The sequence below is a fragment of the Notamacropus eugenii genome, chromosome 5 (genome assembly GCF_028372415.1).
Source record: "Notamacropus eugenii isolate mMacEug1 chromosome 5, mMacEug1.pri_v2, whole genome shotgun sequence".
In the NCBI taxonomy this organism is placed as follows: domain Eukaryota; kingdom Metazoa; phylum Chordata; class Mammalia; order Diprotodontia; family Macropodidae; genus Notamacropus; species Notamacropus eugenii.
Window position 1 is genome coordinate 329,320,134 of NC_092876.1, and position 18,067 is coordinate 329,338,200.

The window sequence follows — 18,067 nt, forward strand, 5'->3', positions numbered from 1 at the left end:
CTATTTCTCACTTCTACATAGACCCTCTCTCATTTCCAGCTGACTCAGAACATGGTAAAAACAAAACAAAACATTTACAGAAGTCATTCCATCTGTTTCTAATTTTCCTTGTTTTAAATTTTTGCAGATTAAAAGGATGTCTCTCAGAAAGGAGGAAGGTAAGTTTTGATTCTTTAAATGAATTAGAACTTTTAGCCCCAGTTATGGTCTTTAATAGAGGGTCTTTCCTTATTCCCCCTCCTGACCACACCCCTAACAAATCTAGGCAAAGTACTAACATTTTTAATACTTGGTAATGGCATCCAATGCCTAATATTTGGTTGTTCCAAAGTCTCTTTTTCATGTTCCTTGGTCATATGCCCTAAGAACAGGGCATTAAATCAGAAGAAAAAACCATTAAAATCTAGGACAATAAGATTTTATACAGCAATTTTAATTTCCATTGGCATGTTTTCTAGCTGAAATCCATATCCCTGCAACTATATAACATGAATCTCATTTTATTTGGCCGAAATTTAGACTAGAGAGGAACTATGCATGATAAGGTATGATTTAGAGGGGGACTTTACTCAAGAATAAAACTGGAAGCAGTTATATTATATAGACATGATACTGATGCTAATTAATTCAACACACATTCAGTCTATTATGTGCGAAGTACTGACCGAATGAATGAAATATTTAGCACTACCTATGTGAAATGTACCATGCTAAACACTGGGGATAGTGTTAGGGATAATACAATATACATATATATATATATAATGGAATACATAGGAATACAATACAATACAATATAATACATAGGAAATTCAGTCCCTTCTCTCAAGCAGCTCACATTCTAATGTCAGAGACATTTCAGTAGTAAGTCAGATGGAGAAGTCCTATGGTCTTAAGGGGGCAGCAGCAAAGTATATGTTAATGCATTTAATGCCATTTGCATGGATTAAATGACAGCAGTTTCTGATGTTAAAGCATTTAACAGTGCCTAAGACTTTGGTGGCCAAGAAACTTCTTTTCTGGATCTTCAGCAACTGTAACTATAACACTTACAAGAGTAGTTAGCAGACAGAATCTCCAAAAAGGTTGCTTCCAGTTGATGGTTGAGGACACTGGATGGTTCCTAGTCCTCTCTTCACTGAGGGTGGTTTTCCTCACTGGTCATATCTCCCTGCCTATGAGCCAAACCTGAGAGGTAGGAGCTATTATTATCGCCATTTTACAGATGAAGAAACTGAGGCATTATTTAAACTCAGGTCTTCCTGATCCCCAAACCAGCACTCTATCCACTGAGCCATCTAGTTGCCTCTGTAGTACTTTAAAAGCCATGGAGATGAGGAAACTGAGGGACAGAACAGTTAAGTGATTTTCTCACATTCAGAATACTAATGTCTGAGATAGTATATGAACGCAGGTTTTCCTTACCAGTCCACTGCCAGTACTTCTCAAAGTGTGGTCTGGGAACCTATGGTCACTTGTAAGGACAAAACTATTTTCATAACAGCACTAAGATGCTTTAATTTCTAAAATGTTATACGTAGATGGATATAACCTTCATTAAAAAATTCTTCAAGGAGGAGTCCTCAATTTATTTTGACTTATAAAAGGGTTCGGAGGTAAAAAGGTATGAGAATCACTGTATCAAATACCATGCTACCTCTCTGCTGCTATATTGTTTTCTCCTAGTTGGGGGTAAGCTTCTTGATGTCAGAAGTTTTCATTTTTGTTTTCAAATCCCCACCACCTCATGCAGTGTTTTGCACCTAGTAAGTTTTTAATAAATGCTTGTTAAATTGAACTGGATTACTTGAAAGCCGAGCCATGAACAAAGACAAAGCAGCGAAAGTGAGATGATGCTTTGGGCTTCCATATTCCTCAATTCCTTTGTGTTAAAGAGGGTTAATGGTAAGAGGAAACTCATATGTTGTTTTGATTTTTTTGTTTGTTTTCTGTTTAATGAAGAACTTGACACACTATTTTAAATCCTGCAAAATAGGCAGAATGAGTATTTTACTCATTTTGCTGCTGTGGAAACAGCAGCCTATAAACCTTGCTTCTCAAGAAGCTGAATCAGGAGGATTGCTTGACTTGAGAGTTCTAAGCCACAGCAGGGCTAAAGTCACCCTAAGTCTGACATCAATATGATGAGTCCCTGGAAGCTGAGTGGCACCAGACTTTTTAAGGATGGTAGAAATGGAGCAGGTCAAACTTTCCATCCAGAAGAATAGTGTTGCACTTCCAGAACACTTAAAAGAAAAATACAAACATGGAAACAAAGTCTTGGAGTAGTTAAATTACTTACTAAGATAGTAAGTGAGAGGGTTGAAAATCAAACTCAGGTTTTCTTGTTCTCAGAATGTTTTTCCCACTGAACCACTGGTCTCTTGAGGAAGGAATGTGGGATGGAGACAATGTGGGATGGAGCTCTTCACTATTTCTTTTTTTGACAGTGATCCATCAAGTAGCAAAGGCAGAAGAGACAGAAGAGGATTCTACACAAGAAGGTGGGAAAATAATTTTATTTCTTTTTATTTTTTTGTGTGTATATTTGCATTAGCAAGTGCCCTAGCACACCAAGGATGGCCTGCTAGCACTGCTTTTAAAAGGAAAGACTGCTTGAAAAGTGGTTAACAATCCTACTTTTAATTACATTCACTAGTTCAGGGGAAAAGTCAGCACTCTGAACTTGGAGAAAAACACAGAGAAAATATAAGCAGAGAAATTAGCACAAAGATCAACAGACAGGGCTCCAACTGTCTGAGTAAAGCAATATTGCTGCACACTTTACCCACATCACTGCATCGAGGGAGTACAGACATCTAAGCAGTTGGAGGGGGAGGGGAGGGGCTCTGAACATATGACTATTCAGAGTCTTGACCAGCAAACCAAAAGATCCCTCTCATGAGCGAACCCCTAAAGCAAAATACTAACCTCCCAGAATATATAACAAAAACTTGGCATCTGATTGGTTGGGTGCCACGAGCTTGAAAATCCTTGTGCCCCAGCACTTAATTGGAAACTCTCTGTAACCCAGAGCCTGATCAGCTCTGGGTCAGGGCTATATGTTCTTATTAATGGGCAGGGAAGATCTTCAAATTCCCTTAACATTATAGCATTATAACTAGAGATTCTTATAACAGAAGATAGGGTTTTAGAAGCATTTGTAGGGGGTGGAATGGGGAATCCTATATCTGGTTTTCTTCACTCATGTGGATGATTGTATTTTAAAAGAGGCCTCTTGTTTTTAAGTAGGGAATTATAATTTTTAGTCATTCTAAAGCAGTAATTAAATTATCTCTGTAATTAAGTAATGTTATCTAAGATAATGGAATAAACACTGGATGTGTAATTTCATTGATGTAGGGAACTCTCAGATAAGCATCACATAGTCAGTATACTTCAGAGTTAGAACTCATATCCAGGCCTTCCTATATCTAAAGTCAGCTCCCTATCTTCCACACTAAACTTCATAAGCTACATATCCCAATTGGGTTAGAAATAATAATCACCTTTCTGACTTAAAAATGGCTGTTGCTAATTTTGTATGCTTACATGTTATATATTTAATTGTGTAATACCAAAGTGCACTCAGTATCCTCCCATGCCCTCTTCTTTTCTTTCTAGATCATTAAATATCAGCTCCTTGAAAAGTGCTTGCTTAGACCTTAGCATTTTCAAATTGTATGAAAGCAGCTGGGTGGTGCAGTGGATAGAGTACTGAGTCTGGAGTGAGGAAGATCTAAATTCAAATCTGGCCTCAGGCACTTACTAGCTGTATGACTTTAGGGAAGTCAAATAACCTGTTTCCCCATCTGTAAAATGGGTATAATAGTAGTAACTATGTTTCAGGGTTATTGTGAAGATCGCATGAGATAACATATGTAAAGCACTTGGCACACATATATATATATCTATATATCTATAGATATATATATCTATAGATATATATACTGCATAAATGTCAGCTTTTATGATTATTGCAAAGCAAATCCTCATACTAGGTTCTTATCAAGGTATAAAAGGAAAAAAAAGGGTATGAACTCAGATCTTGAGGCTTACGTAATCTTCCAAACATGCAACAAAAGAAAGATTGAAGAATACTTAAAATATAACCTATCACATACAACTACTACTACCACCAGTTTACTCTCTCTTCAAGCAAATGTGATTTTGCATGGAAAAAAAAATAATCCAGACTTACAAAATACATAAATTGGAAGTGGAGAAAGGTTGAAGGGAAAATTGTTTGCGTGAGATAAGAATCATTTTAGGGATAAGGACTAGATCTATGATTTCATTGATAATAGGAAACTCCCAAGTCAGGAAACTCCCTCCACCAAGGCAATCAGAGCCTTATCTAGGACTTACAGTCTTAGAGAGTTGCTTAGAAGACCTGAAAGGGTCAGATGACTTGCCCCAGATCATAAAACTGGTATATGTCAGAAACAGGATTTTAATCTTGGTCTTCTTAGCTCCAAGGTCAGCTCTCTATCCATTATGCTGTATTGATTCAAGAACCATTGCTAGATTCTCAAAAAATAGCTCTCCAATAAATTTTGTATATGTATATATGATATATGTATTAATATATGTTTACATATGTGTATATGATTATGTATGTATTCATGAAAATTCAAGTTGCATTTAACCTCAGTAATGTGTCTGTTGTATAAAGAAGGATTGTAGGATAAACTGAATCCATATAAATACTAAGGTGTATTGCCAAGGCAATATTCATAGCACTGATAGCGACTATGAATATGCTGACATAGTTCTAAATGGCAAAGTATAACAGACTCTCCATAAAGAAGGCAGAAGAAAAACATTTATTCACATACCATAAAGCCAAATCCCAACATAAGAAAGCCAAATCCATAGTAACCAAGAAGTCAATACACATTAGCACAGAACAATGTCATTCCCAAGCCTTCCCCTCACCCCCTTCCCACAAACAAACTCACTAGATTAGCTGTGCCTGTATGTGTCCTCTCCTCCCTCACTGCTCTCACCAACTTCCTCCCAGCTCTGCTCTACCCTTTCTGTTCCAACTATTCAGCAAGCTCCTCCCACCACATGTGATTTAAGTTTCCATGTGATTTAAGCAGATTAATGAATGGGAAAGATCTCTAAATTAAGCAAATATACATTAACACTACTAAGAGAAGTCAGAGTAAGAAATGATGAATTAAAGTAGAGTTAGGAAAGATCTTAAGTATTGCTCCTTATTCTGTCGGGTTGAATTAACTTTGATGGAGCCAGCTTTGATTGTAGAAACACAGTCTGGGTATGGAAAGAATATAGTCAAGACTGGTTAGGTAAGGACTGTTAAGGAGAAGGTCAGGCAGTACCCTGGACTGGAGAGAGGCAGGGCATAGGTTAAAGTTGTCAGAATGCAAAACTATCAGTGATCTGGAAATATGAGGGAAGAGGCATGGTGAAGGCCGAGGAGTTTGTAGTTACCAGTAGGTAGGCAGAAACTGGAAAATTAGTCAAAGTAAGGTGGGACAAATCCCTCTCAAAGATAAGGAGACATGGGAGAAAAGCAAGCTGTACATAGCAGAAATCTGCAGTTTCTTGCATGGCCTTGTCCTATCCTGTTCTCTCCCAAAACCTTAAACCTACTGCACTCTGGAACTGGAACTCCAATAGGCCTTGCCTAAGGGTTCCTCTGGACCCTCCAAGCTTTAGAATGATTATCAATAGTAACTGCTGCTGTTTTCCACCCAGCCTGATATCTTCCTTTCTCTTGACCTTATTAAAGGGGCCCTGCCCTGGCTACTTCTTAAACAGGCCTATTCAATGAATGGGCATTGCCTTACCCTAAGTGAGTACCTGCAAAGACCTTGGCCTAAAGGGCCCAAGGTCTCCCACTGCATCCTGGGTCATCTCCAGTCATCCTGAGGAATATCAGGTCATTGGATTCAGATGGCTCTGGAGGAGAAGTGAGGCTGGTGACCTGTACAACCCTCCCTCACTCAAAACAAAGTCAAGTGCAAGTCATGTCATCATTTCTTTGATGGCATGGTCTTCTTCAGAAGTGAAGGATGAACACAATGAAAATAACCATTTTACTTGGTGTTTGAGAAATTCTGAATAACTGAATGAACAAATGAATGAATGAATGAGCAAATAGATAACTAACTAACTAAAATCAGTAGTGAGGAATCCAGGAGGTTTGAGTTTAAGATATTGGCACAAGTGAATAGAATCCCCAAAGAGAGTATAATTCTTGAGTAGGGTTACTTGTGTCTTTTGCACTTTTTGCTGGTTGTGAGCCCTGCTGTGCTCCCAGGTGTATGCATTAGGAAACTGTAGCCAGATGTCTGTTATCAGAAATTTGCATTTCGGTTATTGTTATAGGGCATCCTTACAATTGTGGTCAAGTTTGACAACTAGCTCTGTTGAGGATGAAGGTGTTGAAGAAGGATTTGCTGACCTCAGTGATTTGTCTGTGCTACAGAGTCGGAGGACTCCTTAGATGGAAAGCAGAAGGTGCTGGATGCATTGAGAAGGAACCCTAATTTAATGAAGCAGTTCCGGCCAATTCTAGAGGATACCCTGGAAGAAACACTGGAGAGCATGGGACTCAAAAGGGCAAGTTTCTATGAATGAAGAAATAACTGCATACTTTCACGTGCTGAGCCCTGTAATCAAGACATACAATGTTCTTCAACTAATGAATTATCTTTGACAATATAATTAACACATTTACTAATTGTTCTTTCAGTGCTTAGCTTTAGCTGGTATATATATATTATATATATGTGTGTGTGTGTGTGTGTGTGTGTATGTTAAAGACTGCAAGGTTAAAAAGCAAGGAAAGAGTAACAATTAGTGCACTAATGAATTGCATTTTGGGTTACACATTTACTATTTAAAATAATTACTTTAAAACATTGGAGTGGTGAAGTCTCCAGGTTTGTTGCCTTATTAGTAGGACATCTGCTTCTACAATCATGAATGAGAGCAGAGAAATAACAGTGAAAAAAAAACCAATAGTGTTTATTATGTATCGTTTTCAGGTTTGCAAATTGCTTAGCAAACTCTATCTCCTTTAATCCTTACAATAATCCTGGAGGGTAGATGCTGTCATTAGCCCCATTTTAGAGATGAGGAAGCTGAGGTAGACAGAGGTGAAGACACTTGTCTAGGTCCCATAGTTTGGATATGTTTGAGGCTGGATATGAACTCAGGGTTTCCTGATTACAGCTCCATCACTTTAGTGAATCACCTGGCTGCCTCTCTGTATAGTGGCTACAGTGCTGGACTTGGAGTTGGGAAGACCTGGGTACAAATCACATTTTAGATACTGATTGTGTCTTAATGTTTCTTAATATTTATTTAATATTTCTGAGCCTCTGTTTCCTTAGCTATAAAAGAAAAGAATAACACGTACCTCACGGGTCTGGTGTGGAGATCGAATGAGATAAACCGTGTAAAGTGCTTTGCAAACCTTTAAGTGATATATAAATGTGAGTTATTATTATTGTCAATTTCATTGTTATCTTTGGTGGCCTGGGAGAAATATTTAGAATTAAGGCTACAAAGAAAATACAAGAAGAATATCTCTCTCTTCTGACACAGATTCTTTTTTTAAAAACATTATTTTTCCCCAATTACATGTGAAAACAATTTTTATCTAAATATTTTTATCTAAACAATTTTTATCTAAATATTTTTATTTAAATATTTTAGATAATATTATCTAAAAATTTTTGAGTTCCAAATTCTCTCCCTTCCTTCTTCCCCTCCCCCATCCCCGAGATGGTAAGCAATTTGATACAGGTTGTGCATGTTCAGTCATGCAAAACATATTTCCACATTAGTCATTTTGTGATAGAACACACAGGTTAAAAAAAAACACAAAAAGGAAAAATAAGGAAAGGGGAAAAAAAGGATTCTTTGATCTGTATTCAGACTCCATCAGTTCTTTCTCCTGAGGAAAAGAGCGTTTTTCATCACGAGTCCTTTGGAATTCTGACACAGATTCTTAATGGTACCTGCATCTATCATTTATTTTGGCTGTTTTAGGGTACAAAGAGAATTTCTGATCAGACTCACAGAAATCTGGAAGCAATGCTAAAAGCCCACCGAGAACAGAAAGCCAAGAGGTTTTCAGAACTTCTGAAACTAAGGGACAAACTTATCAAGGAGGTCGCTCAAAAAATTATTGAAAGGCAGCAGAATGAGAGTATAATGTTACGTCCTGCTAATGTGGCTGCAGGTAAGTAGGTGGAGTAATTATCTCTGGGAGCCTCTGTGCATAAAACATGGAAATTTCAGCTAGTGTACATCAATGTTTGCAGAACTTGGGGCCAGGGAATAAGTTAGAATTAAAGGACCTTTAAGGACTACTTAGATCAAAATCATCCTTCTACAGGTGAGACAACTAAAGATAGACAGAATAAGTAACTTGACTAAGGTAATAATTTACTTCTCTTCCTTACAGTGAGAATCATAGATTTTTAGATCTGGACAGATCTAGACCTAGAGAACTCATCTTATGGAGGAGAAAGGTGAGGTCCAGAGAACAAGTAACTCACTCAATGGGGCAGCTAGATGGTATCATAGTGCATAGAGTACTGGACCTGAAGTCAGGAAGACCTGAGTTCAAATCCAGTCTCAGATACTTACTATCTGTGTGACCCTGAGCAAGTCATATAACTCCTATTTGCCTCAGTTTCCCCATCTGTAAAATGGGCATAATAATGAGACCCTACTTCCCAGAATTGCGGTGAGGATGAGATAACTGTAAAGAGTTTAGTGCAGTATCAGGAACAGAATAGGTGCTATATTATTATTATTATTATTTAGGTATTATTACTGAAGAGTTGGTATTCAAATTCAGGTCTTCTGATTCTCAAATCAAGTATTCTTTCCATTTCACTATCCTGCCTATTCTGCTGTCCCATGATACCTCTCTTACAAGCTTAAATTGTAGGTCCTCAAGCAGAACTGTTTGAAAAGGTTCCTTAGCTCTTTCTTAACTCTCTGAAATCTATCTCCAACTTTTGGAGGACTGCTTTCAATGTAAGAGCTCCTTGAGTGGAGTTTACTACCATATATACCATGCAAATTAGCTCCAGCTAATGAGCCCTGGTCCTTAAAGAATAAGGCCAATAGGATTACAAATGGATAGTAGGACTCTCAGTTCTCGTGTAGAACTAAATACTTTTAATTTTCCTGATACTTCTACTGGACAAACATGTTAAGAATTAAGAAATAGTTTTTGCTTACTGATGGATTTAGGGTACCTCTTAGATTCTTAACCATTTCTGAATCAATGGACAGTCATTCTGTTTCTACTACTCCGATATTACAAAAGTACCGCTATATATATTGTTATATATTGGAGTTTTCCTTCTGTCCTTGACCTCCTTGGGTCTGAAAGGGAATTTAATTAAGCTGTATTCCTGTTAATACATAGGGTGAATCTAAGTCATTCCAGATGAATATGTTCTTATGTTGTTCTTTAGGAAGCTCAAGAAAAGAATAGTCTTCATTCTCTTCAAGTAAATATTTTTTGTGTATAGCTTTTTCAGGATATTCTTTGTATCCAATCTGACTTTCCCATTTCAACCCCAAAGCTTCCATTCTTTCTTTCATAAAGGCAAAAAATGACTGTCACCATTCTTCAGCTTGAGGCCACTATTTCTCTAACTGCTAATCCCTTCCTCCTCTTCTTCACCCTCAGTCTGGTCAGGATGGGAGGAGGAATCTTTAATTCACTCTTTCTTCTACTTAATTCAGCTAGGTTCTTGTGGTATGTGAGATAATTTGTGTTGTATTTTACCAATAGAAGTCATGAAGCTCAATTATATATGACCTAAAGCATCTCCTAGTATCTACTTGTATTTCAAAGTCTCCTTCAGAATATACCCCAAAGATTTCTCTTTGTTGGTCACCACAAAAACTTGCTTAGACATTCTTTCTTATCCTTTCCACCTAACCATGTCCTGTCAGTTTTCAGGTTCAAACACCGCCCCCCTTTAATTTGGTACTGCTACCCTAACATGCACACTGACCTTCCCTCTTCTGACTTCCTATAGCATTTGAAAAAAATAGTACAGTACTTGTATAATAAAAGTTCGATAACATCACCTAGAACATGGCTTGATAAATGGTCGGTGAAATGAATCAGATTCCATGTTCTATCACTCTCTGTTTCTTGTTCATGAGTCTTGCTTGCTAGACCTCATGTAATGTTGGGCATGTGTTGTCCTTCTTTTGCTCCTGCCTCAGCAGCAGGCGTAGTGCTAGGTGTATAGCAGGGACAGGAAAGGAAGAAGCATTTACATAGTACCAACTATGTGCCAGGCACTGTGCTAAACACTTTTACAAATATTATCTCATTTAATAGTAGGTATTCAGTACATACTTATTGTTTGATACTTTACCTTCTTGTCTCCAAGCTAGTATTTTTCTTACTTTCATGTTATTTGCAAAGTCTTGTTTTCCATCTCTCTCAGAAAGAGCCCACTTCTAGGGAAGTGTGCTCTTTTATAATCAAAATTTGATTTGATTGAATTTTATGTCAACAAGAATAAAATGTACAAGTCACAAAGAAGATGCTCAGTGTTTGAATTTTCAGCCTTTCTGTCATGGAAATTTCAGCACTCATGTAACTCTTGGAGTAGATGGCGTGGCTAAGACCTCTTGTGGAAAGAGAGCTTTCCTGCACTCTCGACCCAAGCAACTCAGTCAAGAATACAGGCTTGAATGATGACGTGTGACTGTGCATACGCACTGCTGAACTGAGAGGCATTGGCGACTACAATTCCTGGGAATGTGGCTTAGGCCATAGCTAGGGTGACTCAGCTGTAAAAATAAGCAATGCTATTTCCTGTTTACTTTTTGTGTTGTATTCTCTGGAATTTCTTCAAAACATGTGTCCCTTTGCTCTGGTAAATACTGCCACCCAGGGTCTTAGCTGGGAATTTCTTGACAAATCTAAAACAATTTGAAAATACAGACTGCATAGCCCATTTCACAGAGCAGGAATTCAGGAATTCTAGGGGATAGAGTGAGAGAATCTTAGGGCTGGGAGGAACTCTGGTGATCATCCAACACCTCACTTTACGGATGAGAAAATTGAACTCCAGGGAGCTAAATATGTAACCCAGTGGGATTGTACAATTAGTGTTAAATCCATGACTAGCACCCAGGTCTCCCGATCATGGTTCAGCAGTCTTTCTGTTATCTCAAAACCTAGACTTCTCAAGAGAATCTTCAGGCTTCTGTCAATAAAAATAGGGGAAAGAAGCCGAGTTCTTGGGGCTTAAGTGAAGGGAAATGAGATGCTAGTGTTTAATAGTCTCTTGAACAAAGGTGTGTTTTCTCTGTCTTTGTCTTTCCTCTTAGTTTTCTTTTTTGTGTGTTCTCATATCTTGAGGATCAATTATTTCTTCAAATTGATACCTGCTACCTCTCCTAGTAAATAATCTCTTTTTTATATAAAATATATTTAGTTCAGTTAAACAGATCTGTACTGAGTACCTATTATGCATGAAGGGATTTGTTTGATTTAGTGTGGAATGATATTATTTTAGAGCGAGATGGGAATTTGGAGATCATCCAAGCCTAGTCTCTCATTTTATAGATGAGGAAACTGAGGTTCAGAAGGCAGAAGTGACTTACCCAAAGACACTAGTTAGTGGTTGATTTGGGATTATAACCCTGGTTCTCTGAACTCCAATCCAGTGCTCAATATACTCAGGAGTTTTTGAAAACAATATTCAATGTATTTGTATGAGACTCGGCTGGCATTGAGATTTCTATCCAACTTTTTTTCAATTTCTTCATTCTTAATATTCCAGGCAAGATTTTTGCTTTCATCTGAGAACACTTGATGGAGTTGCCATCTGTGGTTGGTGTGACTGTGTTTATTTCAGTCCTATTTGTTTCTCTAGTCAAAGGTCAGAGGAGTCCAGTGCCCACAGGAGAAGCTACGCCGAAGACCAGAAAGGGGCAAGTTGAATCACGATCTCAACGAACAGCATCACCTAAGCCAATAACACCTCCAAGCAAAGTTAGTCACACCCCTGCCCCAACAGGGATACCAGTTCCAACTCCACGGAGCAGAGTTCCTGGTCCTACAGGTCCACCTGCTTCCCCTGGGCCTGGGCTGAGGTAAGACTCAAGCTCATAGCTACCACTAATGTTCTCTCTGTGGTAGCCATATGCATGGCTAAACCCAAGCTCAAATCTACTCCTTTCTTCACTGCCAATTTTTTCCTTCTAGAACTTAGGTACACCCCCTAGAAGCAGGAATGTTTAACAACAAGTTGGGGGTGCGGGTAATTATGTAGGATGCACTTTTAAGTTTTATCTGCATTACTAAAATTTTTTCCATCACTTTCTTAAGTCTAGACAATTTATAAAATAATAAATCAAAACCTGGTTTGCAGCTGAGATGTATATGCTCAACTGAAAATGTGTTGGCCCCTATATAAGGAATCAGTTTGAATTATCTCCAGCATATCACTGCCTAGAGGTATATTGAAAATTACTAATGTTTAACATTATGATGTAAGGGTAGGATCTCAGCTCACTTTTTAAAAATATGAAACTGTGACCTCTGATGATGTATAGTTTCTTTTTTAATGCATCTTAAATTTAGTATAATAGTAAGAAGACTGCCCTGCTTATCTTCTGAACTTTCTTCTACATAGGTATACAGTCTAGGCTATATCTGAATTAATTTCAGGATAAAGTGGTCCTTCTACTTCAGAGCGGGTACCAAGCACAGTCAGTACTTGAGATACCCGGGGTACGGGGGTGGAGGGGAGAGAGAGTCACAGGTATGCCTTGACAATTGCCTCCTTTTACCTTCCCAACTGCCCTTGTAACTAGGGTGGATGGTGGTAATGGTAGGTGGTGAGGGTGGGACTCATGGTACATGATGAAGTCTTTCTCTGGCAAAAGTCTGGAAAATAGGGCATTTCAGCTTGGTGGGGGGAGTAAAAATGACTATATTGGTTTAGCCTCCCTAATGTCCATGTCATTTTTTTTTGGTTTGTTTGTACTCAGATTGGATCTGTCTTCTTATTGGTCTAGGGAACTCCCAGGGAGGAATCTCCCTCTAGCATGGCAGACTGCTCTTCTATTGTTTTAGAATTATCTGGGGCCACTGAGAGATTAAACCAAACCAACCAACCAATCAACCAATCAATGAGCAAACATTCACTAAACTATGCTTATTGGCGCTGTGCTAGACCTGGGGACCATAAAGACAAAAATAAAAATGTCCAGTCCTTCAAGTGGTTCTAGTAACTTGGCATTATATGTCAGAGGCAAGACGTGGGGTCTAATTCTAAGGTCCTGTTGTCTTCACATCATGGACGTTGCCTTTAACTCTCCTCCCTCAAAGAATTTATATTCCTTTCGCACGTTTGAGTTTGATACTTTCTAGCACATATAACCTTCTGTGATATTTTTACATCTATTATTTCATTTCACTTATATATGACAATATTGCTTACGTTCCTACAGAAGTAACTTTACTTTCCATCTATATTTGTACACTTTAGCACCCCACCTTTCACATCTGAAGATGATTCAGAGGGAGACCGCATTTCTCATTCAAATCTTCAAGCCCCTTCTTGGACAGATGCTAGAGCTGACAATGATTGGGACTGGTCTGATTCTGAAACCTCTGATGAGAAAGACTCTAAACCTATGGCAAGTTCTAGTGGAATAACTTCCACAGGTGAGTGAGCATTAGCTATTTGATTGATGAGGTACACAAGACCCAGATTTATCTAATTAATTTAAATTCTTTAGTTTTCTCTATTTTGTGTTGACATCTTTTTCTATATATGATAACAGAGATAGAAACCAATGTTGTTTTCTGATAATTCCCTAGATTAGCAGAGAGATCACAAACATTAATTTGTATTTTCACCTTCTATACGATACAGCTCAATTAACCTTCAGAAATTGATTTTAAATTGATTAGTCCTGTGTGGCTTTAGACTTTCCACCTGTTAGATACCAGAATAACAAGATCTTGAAAGGTTATCATTGTTCCCATTTATCTAAGGCACTTCTGAAAAAAAAAAATGGGTATGTAGCCTGATCTTAAAAATGTCTAGAGAAGAAACACCTACATCCCCAGAAAGTCATTTTTTTCTGCTTTCCATCCCTTTCCCGTAGAGGGAGAATTATATATTCTTTCTCCCATCATCATTTATAATTGCTCATTAGAAGTAAGAGGGAAACTAGAAGAGCGTCTGGTCAAACACTGTAATATTTGTATACCAGTCACTGAGTCATCAGGACAGCTAACTTGTGCAGTGGATAGAGTACCACACCTGGAGACAGGAAAACTCATCTTCCTGAGTTCAAATCTGGCCTTAGACATTTACTAGCTGTGTGACCCAGGGCAAGTCACTTAACCCTGTTTGCTTCAGCTTCCTCCACTGTAAAATGAGCTGGAGAAAGAAATGACAAAGCACTCTGGTATCCCCAAATGGGGTCATAAGGAATTGGACATGACTGAAAAAATGACTCAACAACAGTGAGTCATCACGATTGTTACCTGTATTAACAAATATTTATTAAGCATCTCCTGTACAGAGTGAGAAGTTGTGCAGAGTCATGGATAGAAACTTGGAGTAAGAGAAGTCTGGGTTTAAGTTCTGCCTCAGATATAGGACATGTGTGTTTGTTCTTCGTTGTCAAAGAAGACCATGCTATCAGAGAAATGATGACATGACTTGCACCTGACTTTGTTTTGAGGGAGGGAGGGTTGTGCATGTCACCAGCCTCACTTCTCCTTCAGAGCCATTTGAATCCAGATATTCATCAGATGACTGAAGATAACCCAGGATGAGGCAATTGAGGTTAAGTGACTTATCCACGGTCACACAGCTAGTGAGTGTCAAGTGTCTGAGGTGAGATTTGAACTCAGGTCCTCCTGACTCCTGCACTGGTGCTTTATCCACTGCACCACCTAGCTGCCCCTCTCAGATATAGACTAGTTATGTGATCATCAATAAATCACTGGATTTTTCCATTCCCCAGGCAACTAACTCTGAGACTAAATTGAAGAGGAGTTGCTGATCTGTATTAGTGGAAGGAATTTTCATATAAGTACAAAAATAGACACAATAAGTACTTATTGATAGATTTTTCAACAAACGCAAACTTTACTTCTCCGTCCTCTTCCTACTTCTTTCTTCTTTCTCTTTACTTTTCTTTCTTTTGATCTTCTTCTTCTACTTCAAACTTACATTGCTTGGACCAGGTGATTCAAATAGGAGAATATTTCCTTACCAGCCTTTTAGTGCTGATCCAAGTCCTTTGACTCTTCCTTAGGTACTCGAGTCCAGTCACTGGCCAAAACTCTAGAAAAACAGCTAGTTGCTCCAGGAAAGAAGCCTGCTGGAGGAGTGAACCTTTTCTTAGCCTCAGATGCTGGACGATCTAAAACAAGCATCCCAGTAAAGAAGCCCCAGGTAACATATCAAGGGTTTAGTATAAGCCATATACATTCCTTGTAAGTTAGTCTTTTACTTTTAAGTTATGGTCACTCACAGAAGCAACTGGAATTGAGTTTGAGGAAATTAAAAGTGAAAAGGAGACTTGATTAGTTTTTCCTACCTATTTCAGATCCTACTTTGGTGGCAAATGTCTCTTTAAATGAAAGATTATATGGCAACTTAAGTATCCACACCAGGGAAGAGAAAAAAGGGAATCCAGGCATAAAACTTAGTCCTAAAGAGATTTATGAAAAGATATTCTTTATAGCTGGTTGGAGATGGCAGTGAAGTACTGGGGATCCCCAAATCTGCATACAGACTGGAATGATGATGTGCTATTCCCCATATTAGGATGCTATGACACTTCCAAAGATGACTTCTCAGATGGCTTTTATTTTTTGTATAGGAAAAGTCCCAGGATGGCCAATGAGGGAATTTGTGTTGCTAGACTATGATTAATTTGTATGTGGGAGTTTTCTTTTTCTTTTTTTCCTTTATTTTGGAGGAGGGATAAAGAGAAGGGAAAAAGAGAGAAAATAGTTTTTTGTTAATTGCAATAAATAAAAACTTAAAGGGTGGTAACTATTGCAGAGCAAGATGTCATAAGCTACCTCGATTTCCTAACCAACTCTTTGGTATTTTTAAGTTCAACAGCTGGTAGAGTAGAATGAGAATACAGGAATGATTTATTCAAAGTTAACTAACAATGGGGATGTGGATCAATCAATCAGTATTTATTAAGCACCTCCTAGATGATCTTGGCAGATAGGTGGCACAGTGCACAGAGTGCCCAACCTGGCATCAAGAAGACCTGAGTTAAAATCTGGCCTTAGACACTAGCTGTGTGACTCCAAGCAAGTTACTTAACCCTTTTTGTCTCAAGTTTCCTCATTGTAAAATGCTCTGGAGAAAGGAAATGGCAAACCACTCCAGCATCTTTGCCAAAAAATCCCAAATGGGGTCATGAAGAGTCAGATACCACCGAAGTGACTAAAACACAGCAACAAATGGTCTTAGATATGTGCCAGGTATTACAGAACTATTTGGGCCCAGATGGACACTCATCAATGAGGTTGCTATTGGGGGAAAAAGAATGAAAGGTTAGTTAGTTTTAGGAATGAAAGCAAATGTATATTGAAGAGATTCATTCAAATTATCTGACAAATGCCGGAAGAAACAGCTTCTCAAATAATGAATCAAAGATCTTACAGATGTGCTCATGATTTTCTTTTCCTTTTTGTTATGGGTAAGGTTTTTAATCTCTTTCTCAGTTTTCTCATATATAAAATGGAAATAATAGTACCTGTACTACCAATCTCATTGGTTATTGTGAAGAAAGTATGTTTTTGACTATATAACACCACAAAAGTGTGAATTATTATTAGTAGCAATTAGTTCATTTGTATCATTTATTACATCTCAGAATATCTTGCATTGAAACCCTTTTGATGTGGATTGGGTTTTTACATGTTCCAAGTCTAAGAAACTTAGTTCTAGTGATCCCTCCACTGCATCATCTGTTTATGTTGAATTTTAAGGTTTGCAATTTGTTATGTGACCCAGGACAATTCCCTGAGCCTATCTCTGCTTCATTTTCTTCATCTGTAAAATGGTAATAATGGCATCTATTTCACAGGGTTCTTACGTGGATCAAATGATTTAACATCATGTAAAGTGTTTTGCAAACGTTAAAATTCTACCTATTATAATGAACTATTATTTGCCACGTAGAACATTTATTAGATGTACACAGTATAATATAAGATTTCAAAAACAGCTTCTAGAATAAATGGCATCTGAAGGAAAGGAAGAAATGCTTCTTCCTTCTTACCACTTTCTACCAAAATACTTTGACTTCATTTTTACCCAGTTGTAGTATGTACCCTGACTATTTATTTCCTCATTTATAAGACTGCATATTCTTTTCTATTCTCACTACAGTTTTCTGAAGATGATAGTGACTTAGATATTTCCTCCTTAGAAGAGATTCTTCAGGATTTGGAGGTGAATGAGAAGAAAAAACAACCACAGCACCTGTCCCGGTCTCAGTCAGTTGAGAAGCATGGCAGGGTCTCCACAGATTCTCAGAGCACCAGTGTCTGGAGTTCAAGTAGTGCCAGGGTTGTGGGCTGGTGATTTGCATGGACCTGATTCCCATCTTGTGGGGGAGACAGTGGTGTCCCATTGACACTTTCACTATGGTTACAACAAGTGCCCTTCTCACGCGTCTTCCCTGTCTTTGTTGGTGTCTTCATGCATCACTTCCATTTCCATCCTAATCCAATCCAATAAACATTTATTAAGCACCTATTATGTGTCAGGCCTTGTGCTAAGCACTGGGGTTACAATTAATTAAAAGAAAGACATCCCCTCTCCTTTAGGAGCTGATAACCTAATGGATTTTTTCTGAACTCATTTCTAAAATAGGTCCCTTCCTTCTCCCATTCTCAGCAAACCCACCCCTAATAACAGATTAAAAAAGAAAGAGGGGGAAAATACAGTTGAAAATCAATCAACATTATTTCTATAAGCACATGTAGCATTCCACATTCATAGTTCCCCAACCTGTTGAAATGAAGGAGGGA

The 18,067-nt window shown here is 38.1% G+C and overlaps 1 protein-coding gene across 2 annotated transcripts in view; it reads left to right on the top strand.

Annotated features, from left to right (window-relative positions):
• The window catches only part of DZIP1L (DAZ interacting zinc finger protein 1 like), a 70,912-nt gene extending 53,120 nt beyond the window's left edge, over nucleotides 1–17,792 (top strand). For both annotated transcript variants that reach the window (XM_072613566.1, XM_072613565.1), the window contains exons 9-16: nucleotides 128–158; nucleotides 2,451–2,504; nucleotides 6,461–6,594; nucleotides 8,032–8,224; nucleotides 11,910–12,129; nucleotides 13,530–13,708; nucleotides 15,319–15,458; nucleotides 17,424–17,792. In XM_072613566.1, coding sequence (XP_072469667.1) covers nucleotides 128–158; nucleotides 2,451–2,504; nucleotides 6,461–6,594; nucleotides 8,032–8,224; nucleotides 11,910–12,129; nucleotides 13,530–13,708; nucleotides 15,319–15,458; nucleotides 17,424–17,618 — 1,146 coding nt within the window. In that variant the 3' untranslated portion in view covers nucleotides 17,619–17,792. The remainder of the gene's footprint in view (nucleotides 1–127; nucleotides 159–2,450; nucleotides 2,505–6,460; nucleotides 6,595–8,031; nucleotides 8,225–11,909; nucleotides 12,130–13,529; nucleotides 13,709–15,318; nucleotides 15,459–17,423) is intronic.
• Nucleotides 17,793–18,067: the final 275 nt, after the last annotated feature.